Raw genomic sequence first — 24,017 nt, 5'->3', positions numbered from 1 at the left:
TACAGGTTCATGTCTCTGCTATGAGGATGTAGGCTTTGGCTAAATAGAGCCGCTAAAACGAGAACCGTATGTGATGTGTGTGAACCGAATGGGAGAAGAGGGCCGCCATGTTTGACGGGGTGTTCGCTGCTGAGAATATTTAGTAGATATTCACGTAGAGTCGGGAATTCTCATTTACTATTTCATTACATGGAAGTGAAAAGAATTCTCAGAGCGCTATGCAGGCATTCACCACCAGGTGGCGCACATTGTGATACACCAATGCTTTCGGCTGAGAAGTCGCTCTCTCGCCGTAGCCGCCTATAGTCACGTGATTAGTTCTCAGTAAGTCACGTGTGCACACTGGGAAGCTGCTTGCTGGTTAGGCGGCTAATGATAAGGTGAGAGAGGAAGATGACATCTGTAAGGTCCGTCCATCCATATCCTCCCCCTTCTTCCCTGAACAATGATAGGACAAGCTATTTGGGAGCGCGGATCCCCCCAGAGGTGGAGGCTTTGGCACAGCATCTGAAGGACCTGGATAAGGATGTGTTTAGGAAGATTCTGAAGGGTGAGTGCAGGGGGGTGTATTCACTAAAAGCATCGTTTGATTGACATAACTTAACCCATCTCAGTGCTACATCTAGTTCATTAATGGTGCTGTTCAAAGGACATGAGCAAGAGGTCATTGTATTCTTTCTTCTGAAGGTGATCACATGAAAACAACACAGAAACAGTTATGCAGTTTGACAACAACCTATCAGGGCTTGGTTTTGTGTCACATGACAAGCATTCCCTGAGAATTTATATATAAATTTATATATAAATATATATTGATATATAAGGGAATAATGTCCATGATTGAAGGGACAATTTACCATCCCTAGCAGCCCCACTAAAGAGGAATGCATATTAACATTCCTCAAAAACTGATATAAAGAGTACTTACCTATGGTAGTAGAAGAAGCAGCTGCCTCTTCCTCTTTGGTCCAACTATCCTTGGCTGCTTTAAGAAACCAATCAGTGGCAGGAAATAACTTCCATTCATTGCTTTCTGCATATGTACACGGGGACAGAGACAATTGCCCGCACTGTGTAAGTGCTAGAGGTAAGCATCGTATTGTCCTGAATATAGGCTGTGTCCCTAAAGTTTGATATTAATTTAAAGAAAATGTCATTTACTGGAAAGCCAGAACAGTATTTACTCGCTCACTCTCACGCTCTCTTTTAATGTCTTCGCTCTCTCAGCAAATGAGCCGAGCTTCCAGGTACCCCATTTCACTATATTTCTTTTGTTCACCAGCTGTGGTCAATGCTTTAGAGGGAAAGGACAGCAGAGAATCTGTGAAACTGATATTAGAAAATTCCACAATATCAGAAGAGCAACTGACCTTTATCATTTCTGGAGCTTACACCATCCTGAAAGTTGCTCTCAGATTTCCAGTATCGACGCTGAAGCTAGAGGTGAGTGGAGCGGGAGATTTTAAGTGAATGGCTTCTATTCTCCTAGCCACACATTGTCAGATAAGCGGTTCTGGGCTCTCAGTACACATACCGCACATGACTTAGATAAAAGGAACCAGTAAAATCTTTAATATCTTGTATGGCAAACACCTGCCTCTTTACCTCATTTGCATTGAAGAATGTGCGTGTTTAATGTCCTATCTTACATGAATAGCCACACAAGGGAACAGAAACAGTCACCTCTATATTATGGAGGCCACAAATCTCACCTTCAGTAGGCCACCAGAGAATGTAAATGTTGGGGGGGTTAGTAGAAAAAACATTAACCCCTTAAGGACAATGGGCGGTCCCTAAACCCATTGAAAACAATGCATTTTGAGCCCGTACATGTACGGGCTTTGTCATTAAGGGGTTAAAGGGTTTTTGGGTGGGTTTATTTCATTACCCATCAAGCAACGCTATTTATTATAACTGTTGCTTTTTCTGTATTGTATTTTAGATATTTAAAGAAGATTTGAAAGAACTCAGGTAAACCTATAAAAATCATACTGTTATTTAATTTCAAAACCAAACTCAAAAGCAAATGGTAACAGTAAACATTTAATTGCACTGATAATGTTCATATTCTCTTTAGACGGATGGTTTAAATCCTATTAAATTATACTGGTTTAGGGTATCTGTTATAATTTTGGCAAATAGAGCCCGTCTCCATCAACAGATTATTTCATTAGAACAGCAACTTTAAGGCAAAAATGCCTGAATATATTAGGAATTATGTCTGAAACCGTTTGTATCCAGAGTGGTTGATGTCTTCTGTGTTTAATTGGATTCTACTCTGTGAAATTAAAGATGTCGCAACACCTTAGATGTTGCAACACCTGGTAAATTTATTTAATTGCATTTATGTAATTCCTTAAATGAAGCCAAAGAGACTTGACCAGGATGGGATGCTTTATTTGTTAAAATGCTTCTTTGCCTTGTCTGCCCCTAGAAGTAAAAATGGTTTGAGTTCTATACTTTATAGTAAAAAGATGTCTTGGCTTACGCATTATTAGAAACACAACTATAGGCAGCAGAGAGATGAGCGTGCATTCTCCACGAGGTTTGGAGACCAGTCCGTTTATTAAGTGTAATTACCGCCTAATGTCTCCCAAAGTGCAGACTACATCTTGTTCTTCCTCAATACAGCATAAAATAATCGAGTTAAATGCCTTTATAAATAATAAATTATCATACTCTAGCTCCTTCACGGAGAACATTTTTAACTGCCTGCTTTCTTCTTTATAGGATCCCAGAAGATTTTATAGGGGACTTCGCCAACATAGTTTATGGAAACAGGTGTGTGGTTTTCAGACGTTTGTGTGTCTAATCCATTAGAGGGAAAGAACTGGCATAGAATAGAAGACAACGAAAAGCTAAGGCCTGGCATATTCCAAGACTAATGTCATATATGTAGAGAGAGAGCAATAAACACCATTTTAGCTATACAACAACCACATAATGGAAAAAAATCACAGTGACAATTTACATTTCGTCTGACTTTGTGGCCTCACAATGCTGAGAGGAACAGACCTGCAACAAATAATATTAAAAAATACAACCCATACTGATTTAACACTCGAGACAGAGGGTAAAGGGCTGACCCACGTTTACCTGATAATGTAATCTTTTCATTTGATATCTATATATTTCACTTTTATTGCTTGTTTCTGTGTAGACGGCCAGTTCTGGAAGGGGTGGCCGTGGAGCAGGGAATTAGATTGCCGACTGTAGAAGACTTCAGGTGGAGAGTTGATGTTGCCATCTCCACAAGGTAATGGGAAAAGCAAATGGCATTCCACCCCCAATCTATGTGCGTTTAACACGTGGATTCACAAACGCTTGTGTTAAATAAACACACTATGAAAAATGTATTATTCTGATCACACAATTTTAATTTGCAAAATGCGAATTCTCTCTCTGCCTCTCTTAGTTTAGCGCCAGATGTAACATAATAAATATTACTATGTTTATGAACGACGTATGAGTTAAAAGTGAGATCCTGTAGGCGTTTCTTTTTTTATATGTGATCAAGGTGAAAGGAAATAAACAGAGAAACAAAGTGTTGGTATAAAATACATGTGGAATGTGAATTATTGCTACATTAAGTCTGTAGTGGCACCATGTACATGTATTTCCTCAATCTCTGATTTATTGCTTGCAGCTGCCTTTCCCGGGCCTTGCAACCTTCCATCCTAATGCAGATGAAACTCTCAGACGGGAAATCTCATCGATTTGACGTAAGTCTGTTAAAAGAATAAAACGGGCAACTCAAGGACGATTAAACATTGTGCTCAGAGCACATACTATTCTGGACAACCGCTAGTTCATTTGGAGAAAAAACAAACACTTTAATTTGGTATGAATTGTTAAACGCTACTTAGTACCTCGCTTCTTCCCTTTTTCCATGATCTATGCCTATTGTCTGTCTATCCTGACAGCATGGATAAGATGTTGGAAGAGAGGATACATTAGAACCATTTGTAAGTAATCTGTGGATTCCAGAGATGGCTGGCACCTTCCAGGCCGGGGACGAACTGCCACTCATATTTACACACGCACATACATACCTACGCTTACGTACTCACACACACACACATTTATACATACACTCTCACTGTAATGTACACACACACACACACTTCCCCTCTCACCCCAGCACCTCACCTGCAGCTTTCTTTCTGGCTTCTCGCACAGTGGGCAAGCAGCTCGCTTTTACTGCGGGATCACGTAACATTGCATTATGTGTTCATGCCTGTCTGAGCCATTCCAACGTTCTTCAGAAAGGACTGGCCCTCTGTGTAGACCCTTAGACCTGCCTGGAGGGAGGAGAATCTGGCCCACCCCTGGTTTTATAAAAAAAAACAAAAATGCCAATGTTCATTCCACTATGTTTACTACCTTCCTCTATCTTACCTTTCATTTTATACATATGTTTTTATGTTTTAATTATGTACCAGATGTTTATCTAAAACTGTATATACATATTTTTATATATATAATTTTACATTTATTTTAGGTCCCTGTTGCCAAATTCCAAGAACTGAGGTATAATGTTGCCCTAATACTTAAAGAAATGAATGACCTGGAAAAAAGAAGTGTTCTCAAAATTCAGGACTGACCCAATTGCACTGACTCAAGACTGTCATTTTGATAAATATATTATTAAGGAAAGTATAGCTGACACATCACATGTAACGTGGTGGAATTTTGACTCTGTTTCAGCTATACTTTACCATTACATACATGTTCTATAACTGTATATATTTTTTTTCTTTTTCCTACATAAATTTACATTAATTTCTATGTCACTTTTCATGGTTCGTCTCATTTTATAATGTTGTTTATTAGCATATAAGGAAACGTCAGAAAAGGAACGTGGTATTAAAATGTTTGGTACAAGAACACCTAAACACCGTAATTTAGATTGTTAAACAGGGAGGCAACTCTATACTTTGATCCGGGTTGAGTTACGTAGCTTAACATGGTCACTGGTGAGTCAGTAAGGAACACTGTTACAAATGAGAAACACACATTTCTGATGGTTTTAATCTTTTACACAACAAAGTGGACATATCCCTTTCAGTCACACAGACATTTCCCTACACGTTCAGACTCCTGTCTAAATTTCCAGTGGATTATGGAAGAACTTAACAGAATCATCTGCAGCTGGATACTAAAAATAAAATAAATCATTATATATATATATATATATATATATATATATATATATATATATATATATATATAAATATATATATATATATATATATAAATATATATATATATATATATATAAATATATATATATATATATATATAAATATATATATATATATATATATATATATATATATATATTATAGTCATGTTGCTGGTATAAAATAATAATAATAGATGAAACAACAGCCTTAAAAAGTGAAGTGGAACATTTTATACCATTTAACATAACAAGGTCCCTTTGTCTTTGCAGTTGATGTCTGTGTTCTAAATGTAAATTTGCCTATTAGAGTTCTGAGAAAGTATGATGGGATTTGGAGATTTACTTTAAAAATCTAATGTTTAGCATATATCCATATTGGAAGTAAAGAATATATGAAGGAAATGGATCTTTCTTGAGTAGTGTAAATATTTTATTTCTATAAAATGATTATTTAATGTATCATGTACCGGAGGACGAATACTCAGTTCTGATTATGTAGCAAGTTTCCAATAGTATGTAACCTGTAAAATGATCCTGCAGATCCTGAGGCTGCGGGTTAGATAATGCGTAATTATTTCCTATATAACACATTAGCTGGCATGCCACGTATCTCAGGAAGCTGGTTACGTAGTAGTCCATTACTATATAACAGGCCTCTGAACATCTTGCATCACTAGTGTTCTACATTTTAAACTTGACTTAGATTTGCAATACAATGCATTACAAAAGTATTCCGTTCCCTTTAACAGTTCTGTAACGTTGTCAAATTACAAAATCCCACATTGGAGTTTTCTTATTCTGCATATATATTAACACTGGAACACAATTTTGTAAGTTGACATGGTTTACTTTTACTGAGAGTTGCCAATGAATATATTTACATAATAAATAAGTTTCCTCCAGCTTATTTAAGAGAGTCACTCGTACACACCTTTAACTCTTGGAGCAGGCATGGTCTCCTCAGGCCAAGTTCTGCCATCAGGAGTTAAAGGGCCATGCAAGTGACTCTATTGGTCGCCTGCAGGGGCCTCCTCTGGCATCGGCACCGCAGTGCTCTCACTTTGACACTTTATTCACATAAGTGTGCCACTGCTGAGTCTACTGTATGGACTCTCAAACAGTGTATGAGGCCTGAGGAGGAGAATGTGACCAGGTTCCAAAGGGTGGCTCTATTTGATCTTCATAGAGTTTTTTGATTGGTAATTGCCCAAGAGCCTGGTGTTGGGCAAAAGGAATAGATGTATTTAGCCTTTTTGCCTTTTCACGCATGAAAACCATAAAATATGTTTGGAAGGCATCTGATATAAGAGAGATACGCTGTTGTATGCAGATTCAAGACATAGGGAGACACAACAGAAAAAGTGGACATCCTGGTGGATAACAATACTTTAACTGATACTATTTTAACAATCTACAATTAATATATATGTATTGTGTGAAGATTTAATGCAAAAGGAAAATATGCAGGGTATTTGAAACTCCTAGAGGCAAGGCTTAGGTAAGACATAAACTAAAAAGAAAAATTTGGATTTCTATTTATGACTTTTATTTTGAAAACATGACCTTACCCCATAACAAAATCCACAAATAACTCATTGGTGCGGTATTAACCATGCATCATCTTCCCTTAAGACAGATAGCCCTGCATGTGCTGCAAGTAGTTATTGCGACTGTTATATACGCGTTTAGACCGTCATGACAGATTACACCAGTTTGGTGACAGAGAAGTAGAGCACTTTAAAGCATTGTGTCAATGTACTGCCTATAACCCCAAGGTTGTATTTGTTCATTGAAGGCTCTAGAAATAATAGGCTCATTAGAATTTCCTGCTGGCCTGTAAACTGTTGGTGTTTATTATTGATTAAACCTTGAAAACCTTGAATGAAACGCCTGCATAGTAATAGAATTAAAGCCTTCAGAAAGAGTAAGATCCCTTTTTACCAGATAATCTACTATTGTACTATTACCTGTTTATTAACCCCAAATGAGGATGAGGAGGAAAGTTGTAACATAGAAACTTGTTAATCTTGTAGCGTCAGCTGCAACTTGGCATCATGAAATGCTCCTGCCCTTGAACTTGACCCTGTATCTCGCTCTTGTATCCCATTTGCCCTGTTCCCGCTATCATACCCCTTTGATTAGTTCTGATCTATAACTTTTGATTTCCCTTGGTTACTCCTGATATGACTCAAGCAAACACATTGCTTCCTTCACTACATAATAAAGAGGCTGCCAACATGCTGTCAGCTGATTTATTGTGATATAAGACAGTTGGCATACTGGTAGAAAATCATGATCAATGCTGAGATCACAGATACACCCCTTATAAAACACCCTCGTTCCAAAGAAATAAATGTAAAATAAAAATAGGGCAATAAAAAGGCCTGCTTGATGCCAAATTTGCCGAAACAGTCATGCACACACAGTTACATAAAAGAAGGTCCTCAGCAGGGTAGGGATGTCAGGAACTCCTTTGCCCCCCACGTGAGGCTCCTTCACTGAGCACTTTACTCTGTCCATTTTCCAGCCCTAGATGAAGTGGAAAACTGCCTTGTTTATGTAAGGCTTGGTGGACGGTGGCCAGCAAAGGCCAGGCCTGAGCCACATACTACCGAACAGAAGGAATCTTGTTGCACATCACCAGCATTTAACTTTGATGGTGAGATCTTTGAGTCTCCACTATCCAAATTTCTGCTTTACTGTACCGAGTCTCTGCTCTCAGCTCTAAAGGGCCGCGCTGCCTCCCAGGATCTTAAGAAACTTGATGGCAAATGGTAGCGGTCAGATTTCAGGTCCCATTGGTTGAACAGCATGGTCTCTGACATTCCGCAGTTGACCTTTGCGTCTGAAGCTCTGCTTACCAATACTGTTACTTGAGTGGCAGACCGTGTCCAGCCGCTGGCAAAGATGGCGGCACTCCATCTATAAAGATGTAACGTGCCGCCCAGCCATCCACAGTCCGGCTCTGCGGAAGATGATGTCACTGGCCCACTTGGTCCAAAGTTCTGCTGGGAGAGTTAATACAATAGTTTGTAAACTCTGCTTACAGACTATTATATCCACTCTACATACATTCCTTAAATCCTTAAAGTGCTTTTGAATATGAGGCATCAAAGAGTTAAGCTATGCATTCTGCCGCAACATACACATTCACACACTTTCACTACGACCCCCGAGCTCTAGTCTGATTTATGTGTTCTTTTCCGTGTATGTGCCCCGCTCCCTGCGGGTACAGGTAATGTGTGCCCCCCGGCCGGCTGCGGTGAGTGGCCCGCCTGGGATCCGGCATTATATTCCCATTACTGACAATGACACAGAACTGCAACCTTGTTACAAAACAGTAAGGTTTTGTAACATTTTGAAGGCTCCGCAACCAATAGGAGGCGCCGCTGGGGGTCACGTGACGCCGTTTTATATAACACTTGGCTAGAAGGCTCTTATTATTAGCCGTATTGCAGGAATGGAGCTGCACAAAACCCCTGGGGGAGCAGCAAAGGTAGAGGACCCGCTCGCCTGATCCCTGCCTCGGGGAGACGCCATGGGCACGCAGGGCGCGGACAGCAGATTCATGCTGTGGTTTGCGGCTCAGGCTTTTCAAGTGAAAAACTTCCAGCTGGCTTGTGAGATCTACGACAGGCATGTGAAGGAGCAGGAGTCCGGGGATGTGGACTGGGAAGTGCTGCTCCGCAGGGCTGACTGCTTGGCATGTGCTGGCAGACTGCAGGATGCCTGTGATCTGTATCAGAGAGCTGCTGCCCATCGCAAGGTCACTGCCGATCAGCTGGAGCTTCTTGTATCGTGTCTGGCGAAAGACGTGAGGAGCAGAGAGGGTCTGCCCCGTCCCCCCACACACAGGTGGGGCATGCTGAGCTGCAGGGAATGCCAGGGCATCCTATACGAGCCGGTGACTCGCACTTGTGGACATACGTTCTGTAAGAAGTGCCTGGAGACGTGCGTGGCCACAGAGTGCGCAATATGCAAGGAGATCGAATGCCCCGAAGACCCCATCCAACACCACAGGGTCAACGTGCTCCTCTCCAACATCATCTGCAAGCGCTTCCCTATGGAAGTCCAAGCCGAGAGCCTCAGGCAGAAAGCCGGCGATCTGATCAAGGAGAGCAGACTGGAAGAAGCGCTGGCAAAATGCAACGAAGCAATCGAATTAGGTAATGACTCCTGGTTTCCATAGATAGGACATTGGGAGCCACAGCTGTCATCTAGTTGGGCATGATGGGAACTGATGTCTATAGCAGCTGGAGCAGGTTGCCCACCTCTGGTCATATGACTAATGAGGTGGGCTTTCTACCCAAGGAGAGCCAAATAGATCTCCAGTGCCAGTGGTTTGAGAGTGGGTTGTGGACCTGGGGCAGTCATAGAACCACATCATTAGACTTCTTCCCACTATGCTTTGGGCTTCAGTTATCCACCAGACCTTTTATAAATCTGAATATGTGTATGTAAATATAGAGGTACAGAATGGAATGTTTGTGTTAGTATTTGGGTGGCATTGGAGGACATGTAGTTAGTGACCCAGAGCTTACAATCTAACCCTGTAGTCTGTTTTGAGCAAATGCAGTGTGTTGGAGCAGATCACTTGTTGATGAGTATGGTACTAAACTCCCCACTAGCTTGGTACTCATTAAATGTGTATACTTTTTGTGGATTATCAGTATTGCTTTAGTAGATCCCAGGAAAATAACAGTATTGTACCCCACAGTTCCATTAACTGCCATGCCGATACTCCCAGCACTCTCTGCCAGCCCTTTGAATTGAGGTCTATAGACTCTGTCGTGGAATACATTGTCCAGGTGCTCCAAAGGACCATTTTTCCTGATGACGAAACTCCGTTTTGGTCTCGTCTTGGTTCAGAAAAGATTTATGCCTATACCATGCACATTTAAATTCCCCCACTGTATTAACCTCTACCACCTCTGCTAGGAGGCTGTTCCACTTAACTACCAACCTTATATTATCTAATTGTTTTGCTGATTCTTTGCTGTGAACTTTAATCACAAAGCCGCGGGTTTACAGTGGTTACAAGAACAATTTACCAATATCACATCTACTTGTGATATGTAATACGTGTAGGAAAAACGTAAAACTATATCGATGAAGACGGTCTTTATGATTCAATAAGTATGAAATGTATCCAATTCGGCAAATCTAGTCCTTTTTCCCCCTCTACCCCTCGGTTCTTCTTTAATGTGCCTTCATGTTATATACCTTATATTAAACGTGGATTCAGGATTGTACGGGATTATCCTAAAATGAGTCTTGTTTGAAGGTTAACACAATGCCAACGATCCTGTTCACTTCCAGAAAAAATAATGACAAAGTCCATGTGGCAGATGCAGCTTCTCAGTGACTTTTCACCCACGTCTAGAAAGGAACTTTCCTTTGAATCTTTTATCATATGACCTTACAATAAATTCTTCTCTAGTACAACATAACCACCACTCCTGCCCCAAATGATCTTGCATTTCTCCTGAGCTTTAACTCAACCAAAACCCCTTTTTTTTTAACTTTTGTATGATGATAATCCATGTTCAGTACCGGAACACAGGGTCTTTTGTGTCTGTCTGGCTCGCTGCGGTCAGACGGGGTATCGGAGGGTTTAAATGCCTGGGACCAGCTTGTTGACATTATAACATTACATTCCCTGCGGATCTGGTCCCAGACTATTAATACGGCACTCCTGACCTGTTTGCGCCTTGAAAGTGTTGCTATGTTGAGAAAGTGGGTCAGGAGAGTACAGTTGCATAAGCATGAAGGCGGCATGTTCTTCTCTCTACCCCTCCTCCCATTGTGTGCTTGTGTAAGCAGCGAGGTAACAAAGATCTGGGTCAAACATTTGGAGAATCCTTCCGAGAAACACGCTGATTTCGTATATATCGCTAAATAATTTTACTATAAGGTTACTAATAGTGTTGGGTGCAGCGGAACATGAAAACCTGGAACTTGGCAGCAGGTAAGAACCATCCGGTCCATCTAGACTGCCCATTTCCACTGATGTAACGACTCGGACTGTAACCAGCCCTTGGTCGTGTCTTAGATTCAGGGTAGCTTTATGCCTACCCCATGCATGTTTAATTCCCCTCACTGTATTAGCCTCTACCACTTCTGATGGGTGGCTGTCCCATTTACCTACCACCCTCTCCGTAAAGTAAATCTTCTTTACATCTAAACCTCTGGCCTTCTAGTTTTAGACTATGACCTCTTAATCTAACATTTCCCCTCCTTTGAAATAAACCTCCCTCCTGTACTTTGTTAAAGTAGGTTCAGATCTAGCATTCATCCATGACTAGTTTGGCAATTACAGCCTCGGGGAAAGGCATTAAATGACGTTGCGTAAGCTATACACCCCTCGAACTTGATAATAATATTGATGTTAATATTGTTTTATGAGCTCCAGATAATTTACTTATATAACCCTTTTTTACATAACTGTCAGACCTTGTATAACGCGTAACTTCGGACTAGATATCATACTTTGGCAATAAAACAACAAACAAATAAAAACAACGCTTAATTGGAACTTGTTTTAAAGGCTGCTGTCTGTATTGTAAAACCTATTTGGTTAAAAGCTCTACGATTTCAGGGGAATCTGACCAAGTTGCCTGTCGTTCTGCTATTTTTCACTACGATCTCCTTTTATTTGTAACTCTTCAGTATCTTACTCAGGATAAAAGATAAAAAAGGTGAAATATGTGTGAAATTATATTTTGGAAATTCTTTTTTTTCTTTTTTCGTGCAATTCAGTCAATACAATATACAATAAAATATATTTCTGTGATTGGTTCACTTTAACAATATGTACAAATGAAAGTCATACCTGCAGGCAGTTAAAGGAAACCCATGCTAATCTATCTAAATATTCTAAATACTGTTTCTGGGACGCGCCGGTCACACTCTCAAGGCCTGCTTAATTAACTAGATGGACATAAACATCAACACCCTGGAGACTACCTTCTGTTATTTGAAAATGATAATTAGTTTTTAATGAACATGCTACTTATTAATACCATTACTAGACAAATGTTATTAACGCCGTCAGGTCCGGTAAATGAGATTTTTGGACCACAGGAGGGCACTTTTCCTGGTTAGCATGTTATTGAAATGAAGCTGTGAATTCTCCGAGATGTCATTCCTTCATTTATTTGCTGTCGGCATCGGCAAACCTGTATTGTTTTTGCTATAAGTGTTCTACGTCGCGCTAGTCCTTGGTTATTGCAGGACGTTCTATTATATTCTCCATTTCAGTTCATCTGTCTCATTCCTGATTATCTCTCGGCCAGATTTCTTACCCTGTATACGACATATTCACATTTCATTAATTGATGTAAATATTACCTCTGAATTATAAGAGATTATTCACGTTAAGGTGTTTGGGGGGATTCCTATGGGACTGAGCTAAAACCTAGAGTAACCAGTGGTCTGTAGCGGAGATGCCCGGCCATTGTTCTGGTATCCTTCCCAGGTTGTTCAGGAACGGTCTTCTGAGCACCCAGGCAAAATGGCATAGTTCTACAGCATGCCTCCCAACTATCCCACTTTGCGCAGGATAGTCCTGATTTTGCAACTCTATCCCACTGTCCCACCAAGCTCAGCGGGATTCTGTGTTCCCGATATCATTCAGGACAGTAGCGCTGCTGGTTTGAGTGGCGCTGTACTCCTCAAGCTCTGCCCCCCAGTATCCCAGTTTGCCAGTGGGGTGTAGAAGTTGGGAGGTGTGGTACAGGCAGTTATATTATGAGAAATATATACGGGAAATGTAGAAAGTAATATAGCTTTCATCTTGTCATCTTTTCCCACCCAATGAACTCTAAATGCAGAAAAGATAGATTACTTCAAACTCTTGGGATAAGGTGACTAATGAGAGAAAGCCCTTCCCTGATTGGTGAAAGGGAGACCAATGAGAGAGGCACCTACCCTCTCCATATTACTCTATAAGAATCAGCAAAGGCAGCCTTATTGTATGTATCTGTCTGATGTCTATGTCCCAGCACCTTAACTCATGCTCATCACACCTTTCTCCAATTGGTCACACCTAGCCATGCCTCTAGCCATACAGCCAAAAACAGAAGTGCAATTGAACACCAGCTGTGGTCACTGGGCAATCTGCATTCTGCATGGTGGAAAAGTTGAATGTATAGTCATAGCTACAGAGTTTGTGAGCTTTATATTGCTTTCCTTCCAGTGTCAAGTAACCATTTGCTGTACGGTGACCGCTCTATGATTCACACCAGCTTAAAGTCGCATGAATGTGCTCTGCAAGATGCGGAAACGGCGTGCCAACTTCAGGCATATTGGCTAACAGTAAGTTATTTTCTATTACACAATGTGTGAACAAATACAACATTTTCAAAATAATACAATAACAATTGAACTGTTACCAATTGTGTAAATAACTTTACACATATAAACAGCCCAAAACTGTGATGAACTTTTAAAGTACACAAAAAGCACAAATTATAAAAATCTATATTATTTTATAATAAATAAGTGAATTTACTTAGGCTACAGATCGCTTTTAAGGTATAGACTGCAGGTTAGTTGTTGTAATAAGGTACCGTTAACGTAACCAAATCTAACCAGTGTGTTCTACTGTTATTTAGAACCATATGAGAAAAGCACACGCGTTGGTGAATATGGGAAAACATGAAGAAGCTTTAAAAGAATATCTTTTATGTGTAGCAATAGACACAGACAATAAAACCGCAAAACAGGAAGCTCAAAAGGTAAGTAAACAATTACTGGTTATTGTTCATCCATGTCTCTCCTAAGGCAGGGTTTTTGTAACCCAGGGCCACTGTTGATGTGTCATAGGCCAGTGTGATGCATATAATGCTATTGCTCTGGCTGGAGAGTGTGTATAAAAAGTGCTCAACGCTGTTCCGGGCAATCCAGTTTTATAAGGAGAATGCTTATACAGTTTTCATGCTGGACCACCCACCTTAGAGAAGCACTTTTATTGTCTCTCCCCTAGAAGTTTCATCTTCTAGACCAAATATAAAACACCTAGAGCAATACTTTACCAGTACATTACCATTAGGCATCAGATACAATGGGAACCAATCTTAAAATGAATCACCCGTTCCTTTGCCGTGCTGGATCTTCTCATGTGCTGTGGTTCCTGAACCCAAGTTCCACTTTCACAAAATGAGGGGGCCATGATGGACACAGAAGCCACGCATCATCACAAGCATTGTGAACAGGGACGTGGCATCATCCTACTTCCTAAGAGTTCTACTCAGAAGCTAGTTTACAAAATATGAATTTACAGGGTGGTGACGATTAATTTATTTTGTCTTTTTAATTATTGCCATTTATGTGACAAAAATTTAAAAGGAGAAAAAATGTATGTAATATGTATTCATGATATGGCATATATTATTGTATCCGCAGCTCCTGCTTAGTTTTTTATGTCCAGGGAATAGTGAAGGAGACTTGTCCACCATCCAGAAGATAGTAACACATCCAATAAGATCCAAAGCAAACCTCCTCAGTCCGTTCACCACTCAAGGAGCATGCAGTGACATCCAGAGGTTATACACAGTAAGTGATATACGATTAACACATAATGCATGCGTTGGATATCTAACACCCTAGATTAAAATCAGTTGTCTATCTCACTTTAAATGTGGAGATTTATGTGATTAAAAATCTATTCAATACCCATTGTGACTTTTAATTGCATGCCAGTACTGGTGGTGAACCCAACATTAAGTGAATGTGATGTCTTCTGATGAGTTGCAAGTGCATGAATAAACAATCGGTGGACGTTGACCCATATATGTATCTGAGTAATTTCCATAGAAACTAATAGCAAGTTTGTTCCATTTTCTTAGCCTTTAAATCAATAATAAACAAATAACTCAAAATCTGCTTTGCTTGGAAGCAGGTAAACTGGGGAAATAAGAAATGCTTGGCAGTTTCCGAGGATAAGGTTTTCACTGCTTGCAGCCCTGTTAAGAAGGCATTTCAAATGGAATTTCCAGAAGTGACAAAAGGCGCAGTTTGCTCAGAAGATTCCTCTTTGCTTATTCCATCAAAAGCCAACACATTAAAGAGAAAGCACTGTTCAGATGAAGCAACTGAGGCCAGGGATGCTGATGTGCCATGCAAGCTAATGAAAAGAGGTAAGCTCATTGATGCCCAAGTAAGAGGAAGCTCTTATCTTCTCCAGTTCCATACCTATTTCATAGAGGGGCAATATACAGGAAAGGTTACACTGGAGGAATAAAGCGACAAAAGTTGTGCTTTAATGACTCGTAGTGTCACCACATATGATTCCTGTTTTGGTGCCATTTTCATTGAAATATTTTTTAATCTCTCTAACAGATATACTACCGGCTGATAAAGCATACGATTGTATCTCTCCATCCATTGACCCATCTGATCTGGATTGTCCCCTCTGTATGAGGTATGGTTTGTTTTTTCCCCCCAGATGATTAGCCTGAATAATTATGTATATCCCACAGGGGTCCCCAGTATGAACGTTGCTTTATTGTAGCATTATGCCTAGATATACAGACAGATATTATCATTTGGGAAACTGTACAGGCGGGTTACTTTTCCGACTTATGGGAGGCTGCATTAGAAAGGCCAGGCTAGGATTCCAGGTGCACCTAAATAACTTCTAGTGGAACCACACAGATAATGAGATGATAAAAAGGCTTTGTATGAGGTGCAAAGGCATACAAAGGAAGGGGCATAAGGGTAAAATGGGTAGAAAGTAAGAGAAACATTGACAAAATAGACAGAGTGTGGATGAGTTAGTTCCAATTTGCTTCTTGTGGGGCTCCTAGAAATATGGCACGTGGGCACACGTCTCTGGTAACTTTAGCCTTGGCTTGAAGGCCTCGTATCATTAAACAACAAATAACAACATTAATTGTGAATAGCAGAAATAAAACCTAGCAGGTCTTTTATTTTATTACTTACAAAGAAACAACACAGAAACTTTTATGAAGCTCTTTTTGAGATTGTGTAGCAAAAACCTATAATTGTCTGCTTTTATGCCACATAACAATTAAGTATTTGTAGGTAAATTATGATTGAAGCAGTTTTATATCTTTAAACAATTATTTCTGGTTATATATTTGATACAAAATTGTTTTTTTTCATACTTAGTTTATTCAGGAACTTCAGCTCATCACATTAATTATGTACGATGCGTTGCTAATATTCCTGTAGAAAAATGTCATGGCGGTCAGATCCTTATAAACTATTGGTCACCATTTATGAATAAAGCCCAAGCATGAGGTCATAAAGAAAGCCAAATGTGCACAGGATAGGAAATTAGTGTTTTCTTGAACACAGAGCTCAGGTCATTTGTCGTCTGGTTACGTACCAGCAAAGATTCCCAAATTGCTTAATTACTTTACCTTCGCGTCCCTTCATGTTGCAAGATATTGTTTTTCTCTGTTTTCTTCCCCGGCCTCAGGCTGTTGTATGAACCAATTACCACAATCTGCGGTCACACATACTGCTTGAAGTGTCTTGAAAGAAGCCTGGACCATAGTCCAAACTGTCCCCTATGCAAGAAGGATCTATGCGAGGTTAGTTTTTTATTTGCCCTTATATATTGTACTCTTTATAAAGCCAGTTTGTTACATTTCAGTCATTTAAAGCTGAATTATTAGATCTGTAAATATGCTTATTGGGAGCTCCCAGGGAGCAAATTTAATGTGTTTTGGTGCTAGAAAAAATGTTTTCTCCTTGAGCACAAAACACAGTGCTGTATACACATACCTGGGAACATCCAGGCTCCAGCTACCCGGAGCCCCCTCTTTTTGGGCTGCAGGTAGGTGCTCCGGCTGACGTCGGTGGGCAATGCCCTCTGTGGTGACCCGGAAAAGTGCCACTGCACCTAGAGTTCCCAGGTATGTGTACAGTATATACAATACAGCTTAGCTGCCAGTCATGTGATATTTTGGACAATCTTTGGAAGGCCCTATCTTAAGTGAAAAGAGATAATTATAAATAAAGAAAGACACGTAATACTTTTGATCACAACTTTGTTAATAAACAAGAAGTGATATACATTTAAGCCATGCCTTATCCTCCCACATTCTTTGGGGAGGGTAAGATCATAGAATCATGGGGGCCCTAAGAGCTGCTTATATGGTATCACCACCCCTACATACATACATTGAGTATATACGGTACATCGAAAAGCATGTCTGAACAGATCTCACCATTTGTATTCGTATTGTTATGTTTGGAGGAGAAATATTGATTTTAAGTGTTATTTTGTGTCAGCTCATTAAACAAATTTATTGAAATATCTTTCCATTGTATCTTCTCTTTTTCAGTACTTGATTCAGAGAAAGTTTTGTAAAACGGACATCATAGAAGGTCTAATAGCTAATTATTTCCCGGATGAGCTGAAAGACAGAAAAACTGTTTATGAAGAGGAGATGGCTGAACTTTCAAAGTAAGCCGGGTTCTCTGTTGATATTAGGATGTGGGAAGATCGTGGACAAACAGAGACCAGGAGATTTTCTGGACAGGGGCCAATAAATTGGGATTATAGAAACAAAGAATTTGACTGCAGAATAAGAACGATTCGGCCTGTCTAGTCTGATCATTTTTCCTGATGTAGAGACCTTAATCAGACCTTGGTCTAGCCTTCTAGACTTCTTAATTGTGAAAGTAACTTTAAAGTTGAATGAGAAAGAAAAGTAACTTCTTTGTATATAACTATAACTTTTCTAACATCTATACTTTTTTTTTTTTTTTTAAGCCTGAATAAAAATGTTCCTATATTTGTCTGCACGATGGCCTTTCCCACCGTTCCATGTCCATTGCACATATATGAACCATGCTATCGCTTGATGATCCGAAGATGTATGGAAACTGGTACAAAACAGTTTGGGATGTGCATTGGAGACCCCGTGAAAGGGTGAGTTACCTTAAATTACCCGTATTTCTTTTTATTCATTGCACATGTATGTTTAGTGTTTTCATTTAGCAGTGTCAAAAAGTGGTCTAGAAAAATCTGTATTTATGTATTTTTTTACTAGATATATAGCTTAACTTGATAAGGAGATATAGCTTACCCCTTTGGGGTTAAAGACGATCAGAATCCGCGATGTACATAAAAGATAAAAGAAACAAATAATAGTACAACCTGTGTGCAACACAAATTAAACGGGGGTTGCACTATTATTTTTCTTTTATGTACATCCCGGATTCTGATCGTTTTTAACCCCAAAGGGGTAAGCTATATCTTTTTATTGGCTCCACTCACTGGGGTGGGTTACACCACCTCTATTCTCTTCTGCATTATTGTTTTTATGTGGGACAGCGGGATTCCCGGCAGGAGTGTTGAAGCGATTTGTACGCATCTTAGACCCTGCCTTTTTACTCTGTATATAGCTTAAGTTGTAGGTAAGGTAAATCTTACATATTGTCATGTGAGAATAAAATGCATTGAAAGGTCTGATTATATTTATTTTACATTACGTCTACAGCCAGGGTAATATAATAAGCCCAGTCTTATCTTTTTTCTTCTCCAGGATATATAGCTATATTAATTTCGGAAGTGGTTTCAACTCCATCATTTTGTGTTATGTACTGAAGATTAAATGCACTACATTTCTCCCGTCTTTTAGATTTGCAGATTACGGCTGCATGTTGGAGATCCGAAACGTGGATTTCTTTCTAGATGGCCGTTCGGTGGTAGACAGTATTGGAAGGAGAAGGTTTAAAGTTCTACAGCACAGCCAACGTGATGGTTATAACACAGCTGACATTGAATACATTGAGGATCAAAAGGTCAGTTTAAATTGAATCTGAAGCATTATACAAAAGGCTAGTTATGATAACCAGAAATATCACTTTGAGTGCTGAATTAACTGCGGTTTATTCTAACACATTGTAACACATTTGTTGCTGATATTCCAGGTACAGGGAGAGGATTATGCAGAGCTGCTCGCTTTGCATGATACAGTTTATGATCAAGCGTGTGCTTGGTTTAGTATTTTAAAGCCAGCACTGAAAAGTCGGATTCTAAAACACTTTGGTCCTATGCCTGAGAAGGAGTCTGATATCCAGGTAAATTACTTTCACATTTATTGTTTTATCCTAAAGCCACTCCATGTGATTTAGGGGTTTTGCTAGACTATGGTGACCAGATGCCCAATTTCAAGGGCATTTCTCTGATTGAGACATCTCGCCCCAGCTACTGTTCCTTCCAGGAAGAGGTTTGTAAACATACATATAATTAATAACTAATTACTATTTTGAGTTCCTGGGGTCATTGTGTCATCTCTTGTTGGTTGTTTGGGGAGCTCATCTCTCCCTATCTCTCTCTGTATTTTGTGTACAGGGTGGGAGGGAGGACCTGTATGATGATGTGTGCAGAGTGGAGGAGGGGCTGTTGGATAGTGTTGTGGGGGTAGGAGGCTCCTGGACAATATGGGGTGTTGGAGAGGCTGTCGGACAGTGTTGTGTGTGTGTGTGTGTGAGGTGGGGACGGGCTGCTGGATAGCATTTTGGATGGTGAGTGGACAGTGTTGTGAAGGATTAGGGGCTCCTGGATAGTATGTGTTGTGGGGAAAAAGAGAGAGAACAAGAGGGTTAGAGAAGAAAGCAAGAGAAAAGAAAGAGAGAGAGAGAGGGAAAGAAAAAAGTAACAGCATGAGGGAGAAGAAAAGAGTGCACTTCATTTTAATGACTGGCACATATACAAATGACTATATAATAACATTATGCGCGGTAGCTGTGGGATGCTGCAATATATACTTAGTGACAGGAATACAGTGTTCCAGGCACCCCGGGCATCTCTATTTTAAGTGTTGTTTGAATATTCCGTTATGTAACCGCTGTAAACATTTCTGTAACGTGTCAAACTTGTACGGAGTAGTATTCTGTATTCTGCATTCTACATGTTGCCTTCTTCTTTTAGGCAACCCCTAATGGTCCTGCGTGGTGTTGGTGGATGGTTGCTGTTCTTCCTCTAGAGAGTAAGGCGCAGCTCCCTTTCCTTGCTATGACATCATTGAAAGATCGCCTGACAACCATCAAGCGGGTCTTGCTGCTTCTGCGTACAAGACCCCGATAATTCCATTACACAAGCCTCATACTCCACGGTGCGCCATTTTTTCCATACATAAGTGTGTCTGTGGCGCACATCGCAGGGCTCCGTGCCCAGTTTCACTCATTTACAATAGATTATTTTTTCTCCGCATTTTGAATTATTACTTTTTCATTGATTTATGAAAATACAGCAAAACATATATTAACTAGAAATGCCATATGCTTTGAAACACAGTGAATTCAGCACACTTTTGATACATTTTGTTATACAAAACACAGATTCGTACAGTTCTGTACATAATTCTGACCACCATTTATGCCTGATCAGTTTTTTTTTACCACCATTCTGATTTCACCAGCTTTTATGTATTTGATTTGTAAAATGAAGATACAACGCAAATTAGTTGTCTTATTTATTTTGTATGTTTATCTTTTCCTTACTTTTCACTTACCTTAAAGGGAAGATCTATTTTATTGCTTTCAATAGGTTTTTTTAATTGTTTATTGTGAATTCTATTTTATTTAATTCAGGAATTTCCTGAAATATTTTTTCATAAATCTGAAATCTCCCAAATCTCATTTTCGCGTAACATGTTCCATTGTACATTGGAAAATGTATAATTAACTACTGGACCCCAGGCATACAGTTGGTCACAAAAAATATATTTTCTTTAGGAAAATGCCAAAAGTAAGTAGATTACATCAAACATTTCATGCAATATACATACTTGGTATACATCACTGTTTTGGAAGGACAAATATTTTTTATATATAACTCCATTATGTGAGGAACAGGTGCCAGCAAAGACATTTTGTATACGGCCGTCGCAATGACATATGTATAAAAAAAGGTGTGTGTGTGTGAATATTTTGAAAATGTGGTCCTATCACTATGGCAACTTATGGACTGTTTCTGGCGACTGGGCCTTTCTGTTGGTTGCTATGTGACAATTTTGTACCAGAATCCCATTTCCTACGTAACGCTGTTTTGTTTTTTATTTATGTGCACTCTAATCAAAATACAGGATTGTAAAGTGTGCACTGATTCTGATATAGAAAGGGTTTTCTAAATTCAAAATTATAATGTTTCCTCAAGAAATGTATAGTTTATATTGTCATAGACAGGGTCAGACTGGGGACAATGAGGCGGTCCTGGCACTTTAAGCCGGCAGTCACCTAAGTGCGTCCGGTGGCTGGATATGACAGGCCGCGTGTTACATGGTGGTACACATCCAGTCTATGAGAACTATCTGTAGCTGCCGTCTCGAACTAGGTTTCCTTAAGTGAAGACGCAACTGCACTCTTTAACACCTAAAAGAAGCTCGTATTGAAGGAACTTAAGCCCTCATCCAGTTGTCCTTGTAGCAATGTCCTTCACAAGAGGGGCCAATAAAAATACTGGGCTTTATTCACTAAACCAGGAGTTGTGTTTTCAACTCTGTGAATAGATTTTATGCTTTACAAAATGGCATTCCTGGCCCATTTCTCTGCAAGTAGGGCTGATCTTTAGCTCTAAATATAGAAGTTAAATTCACTTGAATTAGACCAGTCAATATCCTCACAGCCATAATCAAATCCCCTAAATCAAGGACGGTACATAATTCAATTTAAAGGCAGCAGGATTCATAATTAACTGAGGCCTATGGGAATCCAATTGGATTAACGGCTGTCAAAATTAAATATGTAAATTAATTTTTATGGTCTGCAGCTTCTCGCTCTCCGCTGGAGTATCCGCCGGGAGATTCTGATATAGAAAGCCACCGCTTTGCCAAGAATATTGGCTGTTTGACCTTCTAAAGATTTCCATTATTAACCCTTTTCGTTTCAGGCACAAATCTTTGTGAATATAGCACATATAATGACATCCTCCGTATGGATTTGCTGTTTCATACATGCAGCTCTATGTCTGTGTGTAGTTTTTTAATAAGAAGTAATGTAGGTTTTGGAGTCTCCATATTTGATTGAGAAAGTAAAAAAGTTGTAATGATCAGGCAGCTATACATTTTTAAGATGAAGATGCATTTCCACGGATTAGTCATTAATTCAGAGGAAATGAATGCCTATTAAATCCCAGCACTATGATGTTTCACACACCTTCCTTGAATATTTATTATATTTACAAGCATATATGTATATTTGAAAGTGAACATAATTGTTATATTTTTGCACATTATAACAACTTTTTGGTGAGCTCTCACTACTTATGTCCTTAAGCAGTGAAAAAGAAATCTTCCATTTTGTAACAGTAGCAAAAATATTCAGCCAGCTCAGTTCTATAACAGATTGTGAGCTCTTGTAGCAAACAACACACGTTTTAAAGATGTTTACATTAAATATGCTACTTACTTAATTCCATACATATTGTTCATATTTTGTTAAAAAAAAAATGCACTTTACGTTAGTTAAAAAAAAAAAAAATTCAAAATACATGTCTACCAATAGGTTGAGTGATGTTGGTTTGAGTACAAGAACCTTGGACCTAATATATCTTGTATGTCTGGTTAGTTATATCAGGCATAAAGAGATCTGTTTTGTATATTTCCAGTTCATATATGCATACACATTCCCAATACGTGGCCAAACTGTGTGTTTGTCTCCTTGTTTCCCTGTTAACTGTTGTTGGTAATTGCGTTTGTAAATTATGTGGTTGAATTTAATAATATATCAACAAAAATGCAAGTAAACGGCAAACGTAATGTTTATACTTTGATGTAATCATTCAATGTATTTATTGTGTGGATCTAATACTCTCATTTAGTTGTGAAGGGATCTATTCACTAAGCTATGAGTGTGATCATTTGCCAACAACCTACAAATTATGATAGCAATTATCAGTGATGCGGACTGAAGTTCTTCCTGGAAGAACTCGACACTCATGATCCCGAGAGATTAAGGTTAATTCCGGTAACAATTATCACAAAGCTGTTCTAGTAGACAGGTGTTCCCACCACACCACCAAGCTCCGCTACAGTCAGCCATTGAAACCTGTTTTGATAAATTCTCAAGTGCTCACGGCCCGGTTTGGCTTTTGCCAAGTTACAGCCTCATACATTGGTAGATTAGATATAGCCCTTAGTAAATTAACGATTCGTTCCATGTCATGATGGTACTGTTGTTGTTTTGTGTTTTTTTTAGCAAAGTGCCTGCAGTATTTAACATAAATGGCCATGGCCAAACCATATGGAAGATCTTCCATCACTCAAATGCAAATATTAGCTACTTTTCATTAGTGAACTAATGTGCAGAGGATAGAACAACCAGAACTTCACTGTAGGTGATGGATTTTCAGATATATGCAGTGTTCTCTATATAACCATGCAGTATATATGTATATAAGCCAAACGCACCCCGACTTATGGTAATGTTTGGTCATGTTGTATCGTGAATTACAGATATGGAACGTCTTCTGGTACCAATTCATTTAATGACAATTACAAACTTGCTAATAAGGTTGATCTTATTTTATCACTACAGTGCCTTTGTTGACTGTTTGTTTTTTATATTTGCAATCCATTGAAAGTCATTACTTTGTACGTCCCAGGCCACTGAGAATAGATTATATTACTGCACTGATATGAAACCAACATCTTATTGTGTCCGATTATGTTCCAGTGCTGTTAACTACCTCTGAAAATGTATAGTCGTGCTTTTTGTTATCTGTTGGCTTGTGGATTTGTTTATCTTGATCACTGTTCATTTGATGCTGAAAATGTTTTGTGAAATGTAATGTTTGATTTTTTTTCTGTGTTTCTGTCACTGTGTTTATCAATTAAAATAATTGTGCTGT

The 24,017-nt window shown here is 39.2% G+C and overlaps 2 protein-coding genes across 2 annotated transcripts; both read left to right on the top strand.

Annotated features, from left to right (window-relative positions):
- The first annotated feature begins 268 nt into the window (after window positions 1–268).
- COMMD5 (COMM domain containing 5) lies at window positions 269–4,793 on the top strand. The gene is made up of 7 exons (XM_053473560.1): window positions 269–550; window positions 1,283–1,443; window positions 1,943–1,971; window positions 2,731–2,781; window positions 3,161–3,256; window positions 3,647–3,722; window positions 4,502–4,793. The coding sequence occupies exons 1-7, from the start codon at window positions 394–396 to the stop codon at window positions 4,601–4,603; spliced, it is 672 nt and encodes a 223-aa protein (XP_053329535.1). The 5' UTR covers window positions 269–393; the 3' UTR covers window positions 4,604–4,793.
- A 3,855-nt stretch (window positions 4,794–8,648) lies between these two features.
- LONRF3 (LON peptidase N-terminal domain and ring finger 3) lies at window positions 8,649–21,052 on the top strand. The gene is made up of 12 exons (XM_053474043.1): window positions 8,649–9,351; window positions 13,383–13,501; window positions 13,801–13,923; window positions 14,591–14,740; window positions 15,084–15,324; window positions 15,527–15,608; window positions 16,632–16,746; window positions 17,503–17,624; window positions 17,934–18,092; window positions 18,805–18,967; window positions 19,097–19,246; window positions 20,100–21,052. Exons 1-12 carry the CDS (start codon window positions 8,724–8,726, stop codon window positions 20,253–20,255), a joined length of 2,208 nt encoding a protein of 735 aa, XP_053330018.1. The 5' UTR covers window positions 8,649–8,723; the 3' UTR covers window positions 20,256–21,052.
- Window positions 21,053–24,017: the final 2,965 nt, after the last annotated feature.

The sequence above is a fragment of the Spea bombifrons genome, chromosome 8 (genome assembly GCF_027358695.1).
Source record: "Spea bombifrons isolate aSpeBom1 chromosome 8, aSpeBom1.2.pri, whole genome shotgun sequence".
NCBI lineage: Eukaryota > Metazoa > Chordata > Amphibia > Anura > Pelobatidae > Spea > Spea bombifrons.
Note: the sequence above shows the minus strand (reverse complement) of the source record. Positions and strands in the feature narration are given on the sequence as shown.